At 39.2% G+C, this 13078-nt stretch overlaps 1 protein-coding gene across 3 annotated transcripts in view; it reads right to left on the bottom strand.

Moving 5' to 3' along the window:
• NUP188 (nucleoporin 188) overlaps window positions 1–13078 on the bottom strand; it is a 50437-nt gene that overhangs the window by 25043 nt on the left and 12316 nt on the right. For all 3 annotated transcript variants that reach the window (XM_077768359.1, XM_077768360.1, XM_077768361.1), the window contains exons 5-9: window positions 11402–11482; window positions 10849–10893; window positions 10042–10134; window positions 9774–9893; window positions 1279–1490 (exon numbers count right to left, since the gene is read on the bottom strand). In XM_077768359.1, the coding sequence (XP_077624485.1) occupies window positions 1279–1490; window positions 9774–9893; window positions 10042–10134; window positions 10849–10893; window positions 11402–11482 (551 nt within the window). The remainder of the gene's footprint in view (window positions 1–1278; window positions 1491–9773; window positions 9894–10041; window positions 10135–10848; window positions 10894–11401; window positions 11483–13078) is intronic.

Raw genomic sequence — 13078 nt, 5'->3', positions numbered from 1 at the left:
GACCACCCACATTTTTTTTTTAAGTTTTATTTAAGTAACCTCTCTAACCAACATGGGACTCAAACTCATAACCCCAAGATCAAGAGTCACACACTCCACCAACTGAGCCAGCTGGGCATCCCTTGACCAGCCACAGTTAAAGTGCTTGACAGTCATGTGGGGCTTGTGCCTTCCAAAGCACAGATCCAGTACTGGAAGTTTTTACAGGCACCAATTACATCTGACCCAGATAAACCATCTCACCACTCAGGTGTGTACCTTTGTTTACAGAGGAAACAGGTCTCAGAATGTGGACATACATCCATTCTACCCACTGTAACATCATCCTTTTTGTTAAATGCAGCTGAATCTCCTGCTCACTGACACAGATGCAAACAGGCAGCTCAGCCCAGAGGCTGTACCAAGAACAGGTAAGAAAACACTCCACGTCACAGATAGCCAGGGAAAGGCAGACCAGTGCATTAAAGGGATCAAACGTGGGGGGACGATAGATAATATCAAGGGTTTGCAAGGTTGTGAGGAAACTGGTTCTTTCCTCCCGCTGTCGGTGGAAGGAAAAATTGGTATAGCCTTTGTGGAGAACAATTTGGCAACAGATATTTTATAATACAAAGGCACAGACCATTCAACCCAACAATTATATTTCTAGATTTTTATTTTAGAGCCGTACTTGCCCAGATGCACAGAGAGCCTTGTAAAGAATGTTCTTCATAAGCACTGTTTGAAATATCCAAAAGAGCTAACTGCCTACCATCGGTGAACCGTGAAATAAACATCCATATCATGTACTAATACGCAGCAGCTAAAAAGAACATTCTGAGGTGAAAAGACTTCTAGGACATCCAGTTATGTGAAAAATTAAGTTGTAAAAGCTTATACCATTTATGTCAAAAAGCCACCAACAATATATTTTCATACATTCACTGCCATAAAATTCAAAGTCCACAGATGATGACTTCAAAGAGGCCAGGGGACACGTCTGCCTGGTCATTGTCTTCTTAGCATTTGCACTGGCCTGCCACCGACTCTCACCACACTTTTTGTTGAATGGATGAACCTCTTAAATGAAGATAGGAAAAGACGAGAATGGAATACGTATTTGGAGAAAACACGTCTTGCTCAGTCTCAGTCTTCACTCCCTGTAAGACCGGGAACGTGAAGTGCACCCATCGGTTTCCCTACCTACTAAGTGAAAAGTACACCTGGACTCTCCTCTCACCCATTCACAGGAACCAGAACATCAACGTTCTGGATGCTGTACGAGCCCTACAGACTTACCCAATCCTATCCACGAAAGGGTCCATGGTCTCCTCCACCAGGTGCCTGTTGGTCTGCCTGCTACCAAATCCTTGCTCTTTAAACATCTTGGTTAATGCCAACAGGTCACTAGGTGCCATCTCAAAGTATGCGTAATAAAGGAAAATAATTTCCAGCAGCATGGACTGTTCCCGAAGGCACTGAACAAACCAGCGAGATACCTGGCGCTCAGTCTGCACAACCAACACAGGAAAAAGGGGAGAAATAAAGTCAGATCTAAAAGCATATTTAAGATACTTCAAAGTTACTTTTATTAGATAATACATATATAAGAATAGAGTAAAAAAAAAAAAAAAATCTCCCCCTCTTTGCCAAATAGTAAGGATCTATTACAAGTTCATAGAAAAAGATTTTGGAAGTGACACCAAAACAAGTCTGCCCCTTACAAGTCCCACTGCCCAGTCATCCAAACCTGTCCCTAGAGGAAACCACTGTCAGATATGTTTGTCTTTCCTTCCAGTGACACGCCACACACTCTCTCACTCCTTCTTTCATTCCATAGTCTGTCTGTCTACCTGTCTACCTACCTACCTACGCACCATCCATCTCTAAACCAAATATACTATACAAACTACTCCGCACCTTACTCTTTTCACTTAACAATGTATCTTACAGGTTATTTCCTCTAATAGTACATTAAGAATTTTCTTATTTTTCATTACCAGCCCCCTCATTATTTTTTAAAATTGCATAGCACTCTACCACATGGAAATGCCATATCTGTTTGCTCGGCCATAATTTACCTTAACCCACTCCCTTGGATGTACAAACAAGTGTTGGTGAAGATGTAGAGAAAAAGGAACCACTACTGGTGGGAATCCAAATTGATATAGCCACCGTGGAAAACAGTATCAAGTTTCCTCAAAGTATTAAAAAAACACAAAATACCATATGATACAATAATTCCATTACTGGCTATTTACCCAAAGAAACTGGAAACACTAATTCAAAAAGATATATGCACCCTTGTGTTTACTGCAGCATTATTTACAGTAGAAGCAAACTAAGTGTCCTTCTTAGATGATAGATGAATAAAGAGGACGTGGTACATACACACTCATGTGTGTGCACGTGCAATAGGACACTACACAGCCACAAAAAGGCTGAGATCTTGCCACGTGCAACAACATGGATGGACCTGGAAGGTATTACGCTGAGCGAAATAAGTTGGACAGCAGAAGACAAATCCCATGTGATTTCACTTATATTTGGAAACTAAGAAACGAAACAAATGAAGAAACATACAAAAAGCAGAATCAGACCTGTAAATACAGAGGACAAACTGATGGTTGCCAGAGGGGAGGGGGTGGGGAAATGGGCAAAATGGGTGAAAGGGAGTGGTAGATACAGGCTTCCCGTTATGCAATGACTAAGTCATGGGAATAAACGGCACAGAATAGAAAATATTGTCAATGATATCATAATAACATTGTATGGTAACAGATGGTAGTGACACTTGTGGTAAGCAGAGTGGAACATGGAGAGAGGCTGAATCACTATGCTGTATACCTGAAACTTATGTAACACTGTGTGTCAACCATACTCCAAAAAATTAAAATAAATAAATAAAATTAATGTACAACTGACAGAACGAATAGACAAAAATAACTGGAAAAAACACAGATCTAAACATCTTGACCTGACTGGTATTTCTCACCACCACACCCAACTACATCCAAATACACATTCTTTTATGTGTATATGGTATATTCATCAGGATAGATCATATAATGGGCCATTGCCCACGGGACAGTAAATTTTAAAAGACCAGAATGGGGGCACCAGGGTGTCTCAGTCAGTTAAGCATCCGACTTTGGCTCAGGTCATCTCACACTTTGTTCAAGCCTCACTTCAGGTGAGTTTGGGCCCACTTTGGGCTCCTCACTGACAGTGCAGAGCCTACGTGGGATTCTCTCTCTCTCCCCCTCTCTGCTGCCCGCTCACTCATGTCCTTTCTCTAAAATAAAAAATAAAGTATTTAAAAAATATAAAAGATCAAAATGATACAGAATATGTTCTTTGATCATAACAGAGTCAAATTACAAAATCACTAAGATATCTATGAAAACATCCAATGTTTGGAAATTAAACAACATGCTCTAAATAATATTAAGGGTCAAAGAAAATCACAAGGGAAATTAGAAACTATTTTGAACTGAATGATAGTGAAAATCCAACATATTAAATTTTTAGGATACAGCTAAAAGCAATACTTAAGGCAACATTTAGGGGCGCCTGGGTGTCTCAGTCGGTTCAGTGTCCGACGTTGGCTCAGGTCATGATCTCACGGTTCGTGGGTTCGAGCCCTGTGTAGGGCTCTGTGTTGTGAGCCAGCTCAGAGCCTGGAGCCTGTTTCAGATTCTGTATCTCCCTCTCTCTCTGACCCTCCCCTGCTCACACTGTCTCTCTCTCTCTCTCAGAAATAAACAAAACATTAAAAAAAAATTTTTTTTAAAGCAACATTTACAGTTATTTATTAGGAATGTTCTAAAATCTATCTAAGTTTCTATCTTAAAAAATTAGAAAAGGAGTGTGGCGCCTGGGTGGCTCAGTCAGTTAAGTGTCCCATTCTCTCTTCTTTTTTAATGCTTATTTATTTTTCAGAGAGAGAGAAAAAGCATGCGCACATGCACACATGAGCAGGAGAGGGGCAGAGGGAAAGAGGACAAAGTTTCTCAAGTAGGCTCTGTGCTGACAGCACAGAGCCCAGACTAGGGACTCCATCTCACAAACCATGAGATCATTACCTGAGCTGAAGTCAGATACTTAACCGACTGAGCCGCTCAGACACCCCAAGTGTCTGACTCTTCATTTCAGTTCAGGTCATGATGTTCCAGTCATGAGATAGAGCCCCGTGTCAGGCTCTGCACTGAGTGTGGAGCCTTTTTAAGATTCTCTATCCCTCTGCTCCCTCCCCCACTTGCATGCTCTAAAATTTGAAAAATAAAAATTACAAAAGATTAAAGAAAAATACCAGAAATATTTTCCGAAACTATTTAAAAAAATAAAATACTTAAGAATACATTTAAAAATGTATAATATGTTAATACTGAAAATAAAACCTTATTTAGGGTAAATATTAAGACATACATAAATGAAGAGATATACCAGGTTCATGGACTGGAAGACTTAATAACATTATTAACATGGCAACTCTCGGGGTGCCTGGGTGGCTCAGTCGGTTGAGTGTCCGACTTTGGCTCAGGTCATGATCTCACAGCTTGTGGGTTCAAGCCCCGTGTCGGGCTCTGTGCTGACAGCTCAGAGCCTGGAGCCTGCTTCCGATTCTGTGTCTCCTTCTCTCTCTGACCCTCCCTTGCTCATGCTGTCTCTCTCTCTCTCTCAGAAATAAATAAAACATTAAAAATTAAAAAAAAAAAAAGATGGCAATTCTCCTCTATGAAATTTTTTTTTTAATTTTTTTTTAATGTTTATTAATTTTTGAGAGACAGAGACAGAGTGCGAGCGAGGGACAGACAGAGAGAGAGGGAGACACAGAATCTGAAGCAAGCTCCAGGCTCCGAGCTGTCAGCACAGAGCCCGATATGGGGCTCGAACCCAAGAACTGTGAGATCATGACCTGAGCCAAAGTCGGACACTGAACCAACTGAGCCACCCAGGCACCCCTCCTCAACAAAATTCTGTCCAAAATCCTAGAAAGCAATTTTTTGGAAGAAAGAGACAAACTAATTCTAAAGTTGATATGTAAAAGCAAAGGAACCTAGAATAACCAAAATGTTTTTAAAAAGAACAAGGTTGAGGGGCGNGAACTACACTACCTAATTTTAAGATTTACTAGTAAAACTATCTTAACCAAGACAGTGTGATACTAATGTAAAGACAGATGTACAGTTCAATGGATCAGAGATATATCCACATTTTATGATCAATTAATTTTTTTTACAAAGATGCCAAGATAATCAAATGAAAAAAGGCAAGTCTTTTCAATAAATGGCACTGGGTGAAGATCTCCATATGGGGAAAAAAAATTAATCCCATCCCTTATCTCAACACCAGGCACTAAAAGTAACTAAAAATTACTCAAGTAAATAAATGTGCTAAAACTATTAAACTTCTAGAAGAAAACAAAATGTGACATTAGATTACGCAAAGATTTTTTTTTTTTTTTTTAAGTTTCTTTATGAGAGATGGAGCACCTGGGTGGCTCAGTTGGTTAAGTGTCCAACTTCNGGCTCCGTGCTGTCAGCACTCAGCGCAACTTGGGGCTCGATCCCACAAACTGTGAGATCATGACATGAGCCAAAACCAAGAGGTAGTCAGATATTCAACTGACTGAGCCACCCAGGGGCCCCTAAGCAAAGATTTCTTGAAACAAGGCCCAAAAAATCTGTTAAAACAGATTTTATCAAAATTCAAGTTTGGTCTTAGACAGTTTAGGTGGGAAAAAAAAAAAAAGAAAGAAAACAAGCCATTAAGTGAGAGAAAATATCTGTAAAACATGTATCTGTCAAATGGCTTGGGTTCAGAATACATCAAGAACTTTTTATAAATGTTTATTTATTTATTTTTGAGAGAGAGAGAGAGCATAAGCAGGGGAGGGACAAAGAGAGAGGGAGACACAGAATCTGAAGCAGGCTCCAGGCTCTGAGCTGTTAGCACAGAACCCAACGTGGGGCTCGAACCCATGAATCATGAGATCACGACCTAAGCCGAAGTCAGACGCCCAACTGACTGAGACACTCAGGCACCCCTACATCAAGAACTCTTAAAATTCAGTAAGATAAACAACCCAATAAAACCACTGAAGCAAAGGCTGGATAAACACTTCAACAAAAATATAGGCAAGTAAGCCTGTAAAAAGATGCTCAACATCACTAGTCATGAGGGAAACAAATTAAAATCACAATGAGGTGTCACTACATGTCTATTAGATGTTTAGAATTAAAATCAATGACCATACCAAGTGTTGGTATGGATACGGAACAGAAAGAATTTTCAAAAATGCTGTTAAGAATGGAAAATGGTAGCGGCGCCTAGGTAGCTCAGCCAGTTAAGTCTCTTCTGATCAGGTCATGATCTCACAGTTTATGAGATCGAGTCCCACATAGGGCTCTGTGCTGACTGCATAGAGCCTGCTTGGGGTTCTCTCTCTCCCTTTCTCTCTGCCCCTCCCCTGCTCGCACATGCGCGCTCTCTCAAAATAAATTTAAAAACTTAAAAAACAAAAGGAAAATGGTACAGCCACTATGGAAAGCAGTTTGTCAGTACCTAACAAAAATATAATTAAAATATGACCCAACAACCCAACTCCCAGGTTATTTATCCAAGAGAAATGAAACCTATGTCTTATCCATAAAAAGACCTGTATGCTAACATTCACTGCACATTACTCATAACTGCCAAAAAACAGAACTCAAATGTGTGCCAAATGATGAATGGATAAACAAAATGTGGTATACATCCATATAGTGAAACAATGTTCAAGCATAAATAGGAATGAAGTATTAATACATGAATATAACATGGATAAAACTTCATGTAGGCTAGTGAGAGAAACCAAACAGAAAAGACTATGTATACATTACACATTTCTATTTACATGAAACTCTAGAAAGGAGAAATTATATTAACAGTGATACCTATAAATGTTTAATACAACAAATTTTAAATTATGTATTATTTACCAGAATTTAAAAATCATAGTTAAAAAAAACAAACTCTAGTGACAGAAAGCAGATTAGTGGTTGTCTGGGGCTAGAGGTCACAGATTGACTATAAACTTTCTAGAGGAGACGGAAATGTTCTATATACCGATGTGCATACAACTACATACGACTGTCAAAACTGTACCCTTAAAATCAGTGAATTTTATTGGGTGGAAATGATACCTGAATAAAGCTGGGAGGTGGGGAATGCTGCCCATGTGTCATTTCACAAGTTGTTTCACATAAGTGTGAATGTATTTATAGGGTAAACTCTTACACTGCAACTGCTAAGTCAAGAATCATGTGCTTTTCAATTTTTAAATATTGTCATAATATTTTCCATTAAAAATACTGTTTATACAGCAAAACATGAGCACCCATTACCCCATCCCATGGACAAGAGTGTTGCCATATGAATCTGTTCACTGCTTTGGCCTGTTTTTCTATTGGGTCTTAGTGATTTAGCAGAGTTCTTTCTATTTTAAGAACCCAGTATGAGGGGCACCTGGGTGGCTCAGTTGGTTAAGCGTCCGACTTTGGCTCAGGTCATGATCTTGCGGTTCGCGGGTTCAAGCTCCGTGTCAGGCTCTGAGCTGACAGCTAGCTCAGAGCCTTGAGCCTGCTTCTGATTCTGTGTCTCCCTCTCCCTCTGACCCTCCCCTGCTCACGCTGCCCCCCTCTCTCAGAAATAAATAAAACATTAAAAACAAGTTAAAAAAAAAAAAGGAACCCAATATGAATTTGTCTTGACTTTGTTTACTGTGCTATTTTTGTTTTGTTGCTGGGTTTTGATTTTGATTTGATGTTGCTGGGTTTATAATTATTTTTCTTTTATGGCTTCTGAGTTTTACTTTAAAAAGTCTTCTCCACTCCAAAACAAAACAACAAAAGAACAAAACAAAACAACAAAAGAACAAAACCCACCTCCCATATCTTCTAATGCTTTTAATTTTTTTAAAGTAAACTTTATGCTCAATGTGGGGCTCAAACTCATGACCCCAAGATCAAGATTCACAGGCTCTACCAATAGAGCCAGCCAGGTACCCCTATAATTTTTTTTTTCCATTTAAAACATCTACGTGATTTTCTTTTGGCAGAAGATAGAAGATAGAGCTTATTTTTTTCTCCCCATGGATATCCCATAGTTCAATGCCATTTATTGAAAAACACATTTCCCACTGATTGAAATGGCACCTTTATCCTATGCTAACTCCGCATTTGGGTCTATAGCTAGACCTTCTATTATGCTCTACTTGTAAGTCTACTTATTCATGTGCCAATGGCATGCTTTATTGTAGTGGTAATTACTTAATAAAAGTAATTTTCCTTTTTCAAAAATTTCCTAGTTATTATTAACTATTTTTCTTATGAATTTTATTATTTTTTTTCATATGAATTTTAGAATCAGCTCATTCAGTTCGAAAATAAAAGGCAAAACAAACACTTATTTGTTTGTTTTTAGGGATTACACTAAATTTATAGGTTGGGATGCCTGGGTGGCTCAGTCGGTTAAGCGTCCAACTTGGCTCAGTTCATGATCTCACAGCTCATGAGTTCAAGCCCTACGTCAGACTATGTGCTGACAGCTCAGAGCCTGGAAACTGCTTCGGATTCTGTGTCTCCCTCCCTCTCTCTCTCTGTCCCTTCCCTGCTCGTGCGCGCTCTCAAAAATAAACATTTCTAAAAAGTAAAAATAAATAAATAATAAATAAATAAAACTATAGGTTAACATAAGAACTGACACTTTTATGTTGCTGTCTTTTTCTTTTAACATTTATTATTGAGAGGCAGAGAGAAACAGAGCATGCGCATGGGAGTGGCAGAGGGGGGGAAACACACAAACCACGAGATCATGACCTGAGCTGAAGTCGGATGCTTAACTGACTGAGCCACCCAGGCAGGCACCCCTATATTGCTGTCTTTATATTCAAGAATGCAGTGTGTTTCTCCATTCAGTTATGACTTTTTTATGCCCTTTATAGAATTTTAAAGTTCTCTTCATTTAGATTTTGGATGGTTGCATACTTATTCCTGAGAAATTTATGCTTCTGTGGCTACTGTAAATGGGCCCTTACTAATATTAAATATTTTCAATATTACTATCCATACTTTGGTTAAATTGTTTTAATAACCACGTATTATTTTCAAAACAAAAAAGATCATGTTCTAATCTATGAATGGAGACTGCTTTATGAGTTAGGATAAAATAGAATACTGTTACATACTTAATAGATAATGATAATAAAGAGGATGAAATCTTTTTTTTTTAATTTTTAAAAATGTTTTATTTATTTCTGAGAGAGAGAGAGAGAGACAGCGTGAGCAGGGGAGGGTCAGAGAGAGGAAGACACAGAATCCGAAGCAGGCTCCAGGCTCTGAGCTAGCCGTCAGTACAGAGCCCAATGTGGGGCTCGATCCCACGAACCGTGTGATCATGATGACCGGAGCTGAAGTCGGATGCTTAACCGACTGAGCCACCCAGGCACCCCAGATGAAATCTTGAATTTAGAGTTCCATAACTAAGTGAAGATTTTAAGTAAGGATAGAAAGTAAATTAACTGAACAGACGAAGTCCAGTGAAAATGCCCAGAAGTAAGTACCATTACTTAAAGTCACCCATATTTTGATCCATGACATATTTAAACTTTTCCTTTTTTTTTAAACTTTTCTGAAGAAAGATAATCTATAAATGTTTTAAGTTAATAAATGAATAAATAATTTAACTTGGAGCTCTGTACGCAAGGGTATACAATTCTCTAAGTGTTACAGGAAGGCCCAGTAACTACATACCATGAGGTTTCCATGTGTTTCCCAGGTTGGTGCTTCAGTTTTATAAAGCTCTTCGAACTGCTGTCTGTATTTTGTAACTAGTTCCTTCTCCAACTTATCAACACAGTCTGCATATTCAACCTTAAAAAAAAACAAAACCCTCAGAGTAACTTACGCCTAGAGTAAAAGGTTAATATTCAAATGAATGTGAATATGAGTAATATAAAATTATTAAAAAAGTATTGAATTTTATAGGGTAAAGAAAACCAAGAGGACTAAATGGGCTCACCCTATAGGGGTGTCTTTCATCTTGGAAATAAGTGAGAAGGTGTAAGACACAACGAAGAATACAGGTTCTTTCTTCGTAGTAATAATCTGCAATCTGGGAAGAACCCGAAGATGCAAAATCAGTTACTGACCTTTACACAGAAGACACTCGATTTTAAACTGATTGATAAAGAGATCACTTAAAGATATGAATGGAAAAGTCTGAGTTCTACAAGCAATCACAGAAATGGAAAGATTGTGTTAGGCCAAAAGAAAGGGAAAGAACTTCATGAAACAGGATAAAAGTAAAGTCCTACAAGATACAAGGAATTATTTAAAACTGTTTTCTAGCATGACTTCTCAGAGCTTTCAAATAATACACAGTGCTGAAACTGACAGGCCAAATAAATGAAAACATATAAAAATATCACTTGTATATGTCCTAACTGCAATGTACTTAATTCTCAATAAACAGCAAAAACAGGAAACCACTTCAGAAGTCACAGTCAAATTCCACTTTATATGACATCCTCAACGAGAAGGTTGCTTTGGGGGGGTAGGGAGAGATAAAGGAATAAAGAAATATAAATTAATCTTCTTGCATTTAGACCTAGAGGAAAACTACGCATGAAACAGTTTTCATCCCCCGTAACCAAAAAATCTCCCTTGGAAAAGGTCTCTGCTGGGTCCAGTGGATAAAAGCTACTTCACTGAGGCCTCAACGCTTACCCAACACAGCAGTCAAAAGCCAGCAATGCCCAGGAGAACAAGGTCAAGGAGCCATCATCCAATTTCACATCAAAGAATGAAAACAGTGACTACTACTGACCTTCAGGATCAAGGCCTGGCTCTGCCTCTCGTCTTGCAGTACTGTCTGAAGGAGAACAGTACAGTCAAGAAGCCATCATATAAGCAAAGCTCAGTTAACAAAGGAAAAGGTAAACATCTTCACCGCACCCTTCAAGATTATAACTGCCCAGTCATTTTTGGAAATATTTTTTACCTATGTGAATCCAAATCTGTACTCAAATCCCTGCCCCCTCCCCTGGACTCCATTTCTTCATATGTAGAATGTCGGGTTAGATAACCGAGATACTGTACCAGGTCATTTTCAGCTCTGATGTCCTGACACTCTATGATTAACGTGTCGGTCTTTGACGTCTCCAGCCCCTCCAAATTCTGACAACAGACCTTATTAAGTACACGCTTTGTAAACCTTTAGAATGTCTTTCCTTTCTAAATGTAAGGATTTAGAAATCCTTTAAAATGACTGTATCTGATCCCCCACCTGTTGCAAAGAAGCACTACCAAACCCTTCAACACCTGACATCAACAAGGAAAAGGACAAAGGCAGGAGAAAGCAGCCGGACAGAACTACAAACCTTTAGCGAGTCCCGAGTACCTCTATAATCCTCTTGCAGGTAACACTGGAGCAACTGCACACTCTGTTCTTCGTCAAGACCCTGAAATACAGAGGCCGTAAGAAAGGGGAACAGCCTCCTCAGCTCAGAAAACACACACAGAATGCAGAACATTCTAAAGATTTATCCTCGAGAATGAACACAGAACTTGAAGAAATAAAAATCTTTTTTTTTCTGTTTTCTTTTCTTTTTTTTTTTTTTTTACACAGAATAAACTCAGGTATTGATGCACACGCTGTTGGGTTGAGAAGAGAGAAGAGAGGCCTAAGTTCACAGGAAACCGTTTGGAGCAAGTTGTGGAAGCTGAAGTACAGGCAGACATCCCTGCTTCCAAAGGCCATATGTTTCCCTCTCAGAAGACCAACAACCAGGTATCGCCTCCTCCTTTGATTTAAAATCAATGTACACTAATTCAGGTCAACAGAACTTCGGTTAGTTATTTATTTAGTCACAAGAACAGAATAATATTCTGTTATCAGTGGTGAGCTGACAAAAATGAAATGGTCCAAGTGCTTGGTGAAAGTTGGTAAAAAGCTGAATGTGGGGGGGTGTTACCAAACGGATGGGTTTCTGTGATAGAATATTGCTTGAATGTGTCCAGGTCACTCAACAAGCACAAAGATGTGTCTGTGATGGACAGAGGAAGAAAAGTGGAAAGGAAAGAGACTGAAGAAATCACAGAAACCTCATTTCCTCCCTTCACTCTACTTGCTCCCTTGAGCCTTCAGTCTCAAAGAGGAATGTGTTTGAGAGCTTTGTGTCTTATAAGTATTATAACATCTCATTTAGAATATGAGCACACCAGGCAAGAGACAGTTACTGCCCACTACTAGTTTGAAATCTATCAAGAGTATTAAGAAAATATACAAATAGATAGATGAAACAGGTAGAGGGCTGTGGGAATGGTGGAAATAAATAGCATACGGATTTAACTGGTAGAATAAGGCATTCCCTTACCCCTACAAGTCCACACTAGATATATCAGTACTGCTCCTCAGCTTACAGATACTGGTTGTAAAAAATGTCCACCTAGGGCCACCTGGGTGGCTCAGTCAGTTAAGCATCGACTCTGGCTCAGGTCATAATCTCGCAGTTCATGAGTATGAGCTCCATGTCCAGCCCTGTGCTGACAGTTCAGAGCCTGGAGCCTGCTTCAGACTCTGTCTCCCTCCCTTTTCTGCCCCTCCCCTGCTTGTGCTCTGTCTCTGCCTCTCAAAAATAAATAAACATTAAAAAAAATTTTTTTTTAATGTACACCTAATGTTTTGATCTATTTTAGACTAGGTTTTTAAAAATCATGTTTCAAGGGTGCCTGGGTGGCTCAGTCAGTTAAGCGTCCAACTTCAGCTCAGGTCATGATCTCACGGTTCATGGGTTCGAGCCTTGTGTCGGGCTCTGTGCTGACAGCTAGCTCAGAGCCTGGAGCCTGTTTCGGATTCTGTATCTCCCTCTCTCTCTGACCCTCCCCTGCTCACACTGTCTCCCTCTCTCTCTCTCTCAGAAATAAATAAAACATAAAAAAACTAAGTAAGAAATAAAAAATAAAAATCATGTTTCAAACATAACGCTATATTTAAGCAGCTAAGTTGTCAGTCATGGTAAAAGACACACACCTTTGGAAAACACTGTAAGTGGTGT

The sequence above is a fragment of the Crocuta crocuta genome, unplaced genomic scaffold, assembly GCF_008692635.1.
Source record: "Crocuta crocuta isolate KB4526 unplaced genomic scaffold, BGI_CrCroc_1.0 scaffold35, whole genome shotgun sequence".
Lineage (NCBI taxonomy): Eukaryota > Metazoa > Chordata > Mammalia > Carnivora > Hyaenidae > Crocuta > Crocuta crocuta.
This window is presented reverse-complemented; position numbering and strand designations above follow the sequence as displayed.